Source organism: Sturnus vulgaris, chromosome 17, assembly GCF_052056855.1.
Source record: "Sturnus vulgaris isolate bStuVul1 chromosome 17, bStuVul1.hap1, whole genome shotgun sequence".
Lineage (NCBI taxonomy): Eukaryota > Metazoa > Chordata > Aves > Passeriformes > Sturnidae > Sturnus > Sturnus vulgaris.
Window position 1 is genome coordinate 7,818,332 of NC_142259.1, and position 8,619 is coordinate 7,826,950.

Here is an 8,619-nt window from a genome sequence, read left to right on the forward strand (position 1 = left end):
GCCTATGTCTGTTGCGGGTGTTTTTTCCCCCTTCATGTTCCTGAACACCCGGGAGATGTGTTTGGTCAGTAGGAAAGAGCATCCCTACACCAACAACCACGGCGCCAGTGCAGTCTGATGCCTGCAGTCACCTCTCATTCAGCATTTTCTCTGTGATAAGCTTCCTCAGAAGCAAAGTGTTGAAAATATAACTGCCTTCAGGTCTAAAATTAGAAACCATTCTGCAGACTGATTTCCTCCCCCTCCTCTTCTTTCTGACCCAGGAAACTCACCAGCTGTAATGTTCCCATAGTAACACAAGACATGGAGAAAAAGCAGATGAAAGATCTCTGGTTGTAGAGGCTATGTTGTTCTGCAGCTGAGAGGCACGAGCCTGTTTTGCATCCTTGTAAATGAGCGGGATTAATTAAATACAGGGTCTGGACATGATGGGCAAAATTTGTCTGTTTATAGGTATAAATTCTTGAGGGGAGAAAAATGTCAATAGTCACACCCGCAAATGCAGAATTAAAGAGAAATGTTTAATTAAAGCATGGAACGTTGTTATAATCCATTCTCTGTGCAACAAAACTACCAAGAGCAGGGCTGGAAGAGAAAGGTGCTAGTGCAACACCATTACTATCCAGAATATAAAACAATGATGTTTTAGTGAGTCAAGAAAGAAGATTTTCAACATTTCAAGCAGTGGCAAACCATGGAGCATGATGTGAGAGTCAACTGAATGATTCTTCACTGTTTTACAGACACTGGACTTCACTGCCGGGTGCTTGTCTGTCTAGTCCTTGCCTCTAGCTGGAGGTTGCAGGGGATCAAGACATAATCCTGAGGGAGGAAGGAAGGACTGAGCATGGTGCCTGTGTGGCTCCATTAGCCCATGGGCCTAAAGATGGGCTCAGCCTATTTAAGGCAATGGAACTTGGTCCTGCAAGTTACCAGGGCTGAACAATCAGGCCCTGATTTATTCTGGAGCTGGGAGGTTAGCATTGCTCCCAGGCTTCCTTTAAATCAAGCACAGCAGGGAGCAATTTAAATCTCTTATTTCTTACCTTATGAATCGTGATGTTGACATCGGTGTAAGTGAAACTGGCGATGTGGGGCAGGAAAACACCTTGTCTCAGGATGGCTGAGAGAAAGAAAGAAAGAGGGAAAGTTGCCAGCTGGGTGCTGCCTGGGTCCATGTGGAGCATCCAGCATGGCAGCACCCACAGAGCTCCATCTCCTCACTGTTTATCTGGGCTGACACTTCCTCACGGACTGTGGGCAGGAACAACTCCTCCAGCAAGGCAGCCTGTGGGGGAAAGCCAGGGTCAGCTCATGGTGTGGGGCTAAAGCAGGAGGAGAGGAGCAGAGACCCGTGAGAGGGTCCTGGTGCTCACTGCACCTCTTCCCATCCCACAAGGACTCAGCTGTCCCTCTTCCCATCCCACAAGGACTCAGCTGTCCCTCCCACCAGGTGCAGCAAGCACCCAAAGTCAGTATTTCGATATTTCCCTGCTGGCACCTGCTGCCCAGGATGGCTGGGGCAGCTGGGGGAGAGCAGGCTCTTAGAGGATGGTACCAGGAGTGGCCAGAGCTGGAGGTACCTACCAGTATAGGACCCACATCAGAGGCGGCCAGGCTGAGCTCGATATCCCTGGAAAACAAAGAGCAGCAGAGGAGCTGCTGGTGCTGAGCTCTACTGAGCAGTTGTCCCAAACTCCCCATGTGGGCTCAGGGTGTTTGTGGGAGTGTGGAAGCTGCAGTTCCCACTTTTCTCCCTAGCCACGTTTCTGGAATTTCACTGTCTCCCTGGGGAAGAAGCCACGTCTGCAATGCCCAAACTCTAAAAGTTAAAACCCTCCCCAGACCACTTTGCCCCTCCTTTCCCCGCTGCAGCTGGGACGTGTCCCTTGGGCTCCTGCAGTGCAGATGGGGCCATTACTCGATGGCTGCCACAGAAATGATCATCCTCGTGTCGGCAACGCTGAGGTGGAGCCTGGCAGTCGCGTCCTGTGAGGGGAACAGAGGGCAGGATCAGTGCGGAGCCAGTCCCGCTTGGGCTTGGTGGGGTGTGCTGAACCCATCCGTGTGCTGCTCCTGCAGTGTGCACCCTGCATCCTGCACTGCTGGAGACCGGGAGTGCTGTGATGGGAAGGCCGAATCAGCCCTGCAGTGGCTGTGGGCAGCAGGGACACACTCACAGCACACACTTCCCAAGCTTGGTGTGCTTCCACACTCACCACGTTCACGCTCAGGAAGCTCTGGAAAAAGGATGATCCTGCTCCGATCTGGGCAGTCAGGAAAAGCTTCACGATTGCTTTGTCCTCCTCCAGCACCACATGAGGTGAACTGCGGGTCACAGCTTGAAGCACCACTGGCAGGTCCTCTTGGAAGAGGGAGCCCATCTGCCAAGGGAGCAGGGCTGTTTCTGGGCATGGCAGCATCCCTGTGACCCCAGAGTGGGGAGTGGGCACTGCCTGAGTTGGGTTTGTGCCTCTTAGGGTTCAGTGACAGCAACACACCTGAGTGATCCTCTCAGCCAGGGTGGCAGTGGTCAGCGAGCTCTGAAACACAAAGCACAGCTGGTGATCAGACCCATGGGTGCCTGGGGCTGCTGCTCCAGGGCTCGTGTCCAGCGTGGCCATGCAGCCCCTCTGATGAGCACCATCCCACCCCTGGGGTCGTGCAGGAGCCCTCCTCACAGCAGCTCATGCCACGAGCAGTGTGCAGGTTACTCCTCGTGGCAAACTCTCCATGCTTCATTTGACCAGGAATATTTCAGGAGCTTGGGGGTGAGGGGCTACGACTCCTGCAGGTGCTTGGACACACTCATTTCTATGTAGGGTTTGTGGTTCTTCCAAGACATTCCCAGGGCAGGGCTGTCTCTCCAAGTGTGTATCTCCCACTCCTTCCTTCCTCCGTTGTTCCACTCACCAGGAGAGTCACGTTGAGAGCTCCAGACTCTTCCAAGGCAGAGAATAAGCTGGTGTAGAAGTGCCCAGAGAAGGCCAGGATGAGGTGGGAAGGGCTGGAGCGCGCTGGCTCAGGCATGCTGAAAGGCACAGGGCTGACTGGCAGGGGGATCACTGTCCCTGCCACTTGGAAAGTTGTCTGCAGGGACACAGGCAAAGAGAAAATGATTTTCAAGTGTCTCAGGGCTGTAGCATTCAGTGGAAGCAGCTCTTCCAAGGACTGGAGCTGGGCTGTAAGAGCTGGAAAGTGAGGACTTACTTGCAAAGAGATGATGATTCCCTGGTCAGAGTACATGGGGGCAGCCAGGGGCAGGTACTGGACTTGGCAGGTTGGTGTGATGGGGAATGGAGCTGCAAATGGAGCACAGGGATGCTCAGGAAGAGGAGGGAAGGAGTGACAGGTTCTGGGTTTCCAGAGTAAAAAAGGCAGAGAAAGAGCTGGGCAGAGAGAGCAGGTCCCCAGGGAGATGATGACAGCAGAGCCTCTACTGCTGCAGGGTAGGAATTTGTCCCAGCTCATAATCTGCTCCAAAATGCTCCTTGAAACCCTCAGTCCATAATGGGACTGAAAGCCAGCTGCCCACCTGCCAGAGACATCAGCCGCTCATTTGGAAAAAGCAGCAATTTGGAGACTTCCAGGCAAATCTACGGAATAAAGAACAAAAAGAGAGGTGATAGATGGACATGAGGCTCTGTTGGCATTGGGTGGCCCTGGAAAGCCTCTGAGGTGGGTGTTGCCATTGGCTGGTAGCAGGAGCCAGGGGACGATGGCAGTGTCCAGTGAGCACAGAGCTGTGGGGGAAATCTGGAAAACCACCAGGTAGACATAAAGTGCTCTAATTCTTACAGACCTATATAATGCTGCCTTATGCCTTTACAAATTTTATCTTACTTTTTCAACGTTGATCTGCTTGCCAATATCCAATCCCGAGGACTTGCTGCATAAAAACAACAGAACAGGAGTTAGGAGAAAACCAGATCAGCCAGAGGTGGGTGAGTGTCTTTTATCTGTCACAAAAGGCATCCAGAGACAGAATTATCATTATTTTCTAACCTTTATTAAGCTGTGATTACCATTCTGAATCCCAAACTGGAGAATTGCCACTGGACTTGCATTAAAAGCATTCCAGCTGTATGAGTCTAGAAGTAGCACTCCCTTATGACAGACTGGAATTCTCTTAAAATGGGAAAACCACCCCAAAAGTAGAGCAAAGCTCCTCCCATGAAGATAAAGTTCTAGTGCTGGCCTTTGTTAGCTTTGAGGGCAGTGAGCAATCTCAATCCAATCACCTTCCTGCCTAGAAACACTTGTGCCTCAGTTTCTTCTGTCACCCATTACCCAAATCCCATAAGGAGGAAAACTGTGGGGCTGACCTGTCCATCTCCTCGCTGCTCTGCACCTCCTCCAGGGTGTGTTTGCAGTCAGAGGTCACCAGCTCCAGGTTCTCTTCGGGGTTCATCTCCACGTGGAGGTCTGCCAGGATGGACAGCCTCATCTTCTTGGTGGTTGAGCTGTGCCAGGGAAGAGAGGAGGAGGCTGGAGCTGGGGGATGCTCCTGGCCACACTCCCCCCAGGCCACCCTTGCTCCTGCAGGTGCCTTGTCACTTCAGGCAGGAGCTTGGGCTGGGTCCAGCCCGGCAGCCCTGGCACTCACGGGGCAGATGTGATGCCAAGGTCCACCTCGATGCTCAGCCGCATCCCAGTGTCAGGAATCAGGGTCAGGGAAAAGTTATCAACTTTGACAGAGGTAATTTGGTTCCTGCTGGAGCAGAAGGGAAGGTGTTGGGAGACCAGCACAGACCCTAAGAAACCCCAAAAGTTAACGAGATCTTCACAGATAAATCCATGCCCTGAGAGCAGCATGAATTCTGCTACTGCTGGACACCAACAAAGGAGTCAGGACCTCATTTCTGAACCTCCTGGTCTGCAGGAGGATTTTTGTTCTCACTGGCAAAGTGCCTTTTGTGACAATATTTAAATACCAGTGTGAACCAGGGGTATGGCAGCAAAGCCTGGGCAAGAGAGGGCAACTCACCTACTTGGGGAGGGGGGAGATGGGTCTGGCGCTGGTGGGGCCGTGAAGTCCTTCCTGAGGACTGACTCTGCATGTGGCTTTGAAACTTCAGCAACTGTGAAACAGGGCAGATGTTTTATGAGAGCCGCTGGAACTCGTGTCCTGATGGACAGACTGAAACCCATTTTCACCCCTTACTGCTAGCCATGGGCAGGGGGTGAGGCAGGTGAGCTGAGTAGTGGCATGAGATTCTGGTGCCAGCGTTTGGTGTTTCATCACCAGAGCAGAAGATGTCACTGCTCCTCTCCCTGCTGCTGGCAGGGGAGATGTGGATCTGCACTTACGGTAGCTCAGTCCAGAGGGGGTGAGGATGCCACCACAGTCGGGTGACCTGCTGGTGTGAGCTGGGAGCAGGAGGCTCAGGAGGATGCTCAGGGTGAGGAGCATCACCATGCCGGCACCTGGAGGAGGAGAAAGAAGAGGGAGAAGAGGAGGGGGAGGAAGAGGGCACCCACAGCATCCTGGTCAGAACAACGTGGCCCTTGCCTGGCACAGAGCCACAGATCTGCTCCTTGATTGGGGTAGTGGTGTGGAGCTTGTCAGCTTTGCTGCAATAACAACCCACAGCTCTCATGTGGTGTCTTAAAAGCACTGGCAGAAGGCTCAGCCTTGAAGAGCCTCTGTAATCTTGTGAGCTAGAACAGTGCCTGCAGCGATATCTCACTTACTGAGGAGCACAGAATGGCCACAACTGGAATAAAAACAGCAAATAAACAAAAGCTAAAATTAATGGAGGAAGGAATGTAAGTTATGGAGGAGTTATAAAGTCAAATGAAAAGGTGAAAGTTTTATCTGCCTCTGAAAAACATTTGGGAATCGTTTATAATGTCTGTAATGCTCTTACAATGTTACGAAAACAAGTAATTCAGAAAGTTTAACCTGCAGAAAACATACATATTTATCACAGTCTTTGCAGAAAACATCACTTCTGGTGAGTGCTGACCCTTATGGAGACACACAAAAGTAGGAGCAATGCCTGTATCAAGTTATTCAGTTTGCAAAAGCATCTTTACCTCTCCTGGCTGGTCTTCCCATTCTTCTGACTCAATCTGTGTCTTGCCGTGGCCACACCGAGAAATTCTGCTGGTTTTATATACCCTGCCAGCTAAAGCTGATGGGGCAGGAATTGGCAAAGGGGGCTGGGAACCAGGACACTGGGGGGACACTTTGTTTTCTGTACCATTTTTATTGTTTCCCCATAGAATTGATTACTTTGGCCATTGACCTGACGAGGTGAAGGATTGAACAGCAGGTGCTGGGGCAGCTTGTCTTCCCTGTGGTGTTCCTGAGGAGCACAAAGAAAGGCCTCTGGGTGGAGAGTGCCAAGAAATCAAACATTGTTAGAAAGCAAACGTGGATTTCTTTGCTCTGCAGCCACCCTTTCTTCTGAACAGCACAGGGACAGCACCTCCCTGTCCACCTCTGCTATGGACACACTGAGAGAGCTCAGGTTGTTCAGCCTGCAGAACAGAAGGCTCCAGGGAGACCTTTGAGCCCCTTCCAGTGCCTAAAGGGGCTCCAAGAGAGCTGCACAGGGACTTGTGACTAGGTCATGGAATGACAGGACAAGTGGCAATGGCTTTAAACTGGCAGAGTGCAGGGTTATGTTAGAGATTAGGAAGAAATTCTTCCCTGTGAGGGTGGTGAGGCCATGGCACAGGTTGCCCAGAGAAGCTGTGGCTGCCCCGTCCTTGGAAGTGTTCAAGGCCAGGCTGGATGTGACTTGGAAAAGTCTAGAGGAAGGTGTCCCTGCCATAGCAAGGGTTTGATGAGTTTTAAGGTCCCTCACAACCCAGAATTCCAGGATTCTATGAGAGGCTGCTGTGGTTTGTGTCACTCTCCCAGCTGGGCAGCTCGGACCAAAAGGGATGAGACTGGGACATGACCTGAAGGACATCCTGGCAATTTATTAAGGACATTCTCTGGTTCCATCAGGGCTGGGTAAGTCTTTTGAAAGTAACAAAAGGGTTCAGCGAGTTTTAGAAGATCTGGAATGGCCCATGTGCAATAATCCCTTCCTCTCTTAAACCCATTCCCTATCAAAAGCCACTGGCAGTATTTATTACACTTGGCTGAAAATATAGTCAGTGGCCACTCTCTTTAATAATATCTCTACAAACAGTGATTCCCTCCTTTCATGGGAGGGAGTAGGAGTTCCTCTCCTTCCTATACTTGGTGTCCATCATGTTCTGGCTTCCTTTTGGCCCGGAGGACACAGCATGGACCACCTGCAAACACCACATACACACACCCTGCATGGCCTTACCAGTTCTTCTTTGTGTTCTGACCTCCCCCCAACCTTCCCCAATCTTGTGACCTCAGTCTCCCAGCGAGGGTTGAGTTGCTCATTTTGGTCTGACTGCCTTGGCAGTGGGGTGAGGTGTTCAGGGTGCTGTTGAAACACCTGCAGCCTGGGCAGCAGCCACTGTCCTTTGTCATTGGTGACGTGAGGTACTGGCTCCTGGTTCCAGGTGCATCCTGACACGTTCAAAGCCCTTGGCTCTCCCCAGCTCTGTGTTACTTTCCTGCTCAGCATGACAGGGAAATGCCACGAAAAGCAGCATTCCAGCCACGTTGTGCATTTCCATCCAAGGCATCCTGGAAGCAGTGTCAAGAGGAAATATGAAGATGGAGCAGCCTGCCGAGGGAGAGCAGGATTTACACTTCCACACTGATGTAGGCAGCCCACTGAGAGGCAAGAAATGTGTTCAGAAAAGTAAATCCATTGAGAAGGTTGTAACCCTCAGACGAGTCCCCTGCAGCCATGGGAGGGGTTTTGTGGGATCTGACTTTGGTAGGGACATGGGCACAGCCTAGGAAAGTGTCTGAGAAATGAGTCTTTGCTGTGTTTTAGAGCAGCAGTTGGGAATCTGCCCCTGTGATTCCCTTTTCCAGTGCAGGTGATATTGCCAATGCTCCCTGAGACTGGGGATTTCTGGGGAGCATTATTATCTCTTCCAGCAGTGCAAGGGTTGGGGATAAGCTGCCACCACGGTGCTTGGAGGTGGATTTTCTCCTCCTGAAAAGCTGTTCTGGACCTGATGATGCCTGTGGAGGCTTAATTAGATGTCAACTCACAGCATAATGACTGATCAAGTTACTAGCACAAAAGTGTCTTTCTGGCATGATGTGCTCCTCGTCGGGAGTTATCCATAAATCTTACACTCCTGTTAGATAAGATGTAAATCTCCTTGTCTGGGCTTAGCAGCAGGCCACCGAGCACAGCTCTGGGAGGGAGGTAATGACGGATTAAACCTCATGACAGGTTTTATACAGAAATGAAGAGAGGAAATAAATTACTCTGTGCTGCATTACCTCACCAGGCTGAGCTCCCAGAGCTGGGTCCTGCTGGGTGGGGTACCTAGGAGGGGATGGGGGAGGACACAGGGGTGGCCACAAGTCAAAGGGGCAGCCAGAGGGACAGCAGCAGCCTGGAGGAGGGTTCTGTGCAGCCTGTTTGCAGTCTGGTGGGATGTGTGGATCTCCCATGTGGAATTAGGGCAGGGTTGGGGCTGAGGAACCCATTCCCTGGGTGGGTGAAGGTTCTTCTTATCCTCACTCTAACCCTGCCTGAAATCAGAAGGAATATTATT

General features: G+C 51.4%; 1 protein-coding gene across 1 annotated transcript; it reads right to left on the bottom strand.

Moving 5' to 3' along the window:
- Window positions 1-602: 602 nt before the first annotated feature.
- BPIFB2 (BPI fold containing family B member 2) lies at window positions 603-6,061 on the bottom strand. Its single transcript, XM_088174757.1, has 16 exons — window positions 6,040-6,061; window positions 5,311-5,427; window positions 4,988-5,081; window positions 4,607-4,711; window positions 4,326-4,463; window positions 3,844-3,889; window positions 3,536-3,596; window positions 3,211-3,302; window positions 2,914-3,090; window positions 2,502-2,543; window positions 2,220-2,384; window positions 1,922-1,989; window positions 1,588-1,633; window positions 1,225-1,288; window positions 1,047-1,123; window positions 603-822 (listed from the first exon to the last, which is right to left on the bottom strand). Exons 1-16 carry the CDS (start codon window positions 6,059-6,061, stop codon window positions 754-756), a joined length of 1,383 nt encoding a protein of 460 aa, XP_088030883.1. The 3' UTR covers window positions 603-753.
- Between the last annotated feature and the right edge of the window lie 2,558 nt (window positions 6,062-8,619).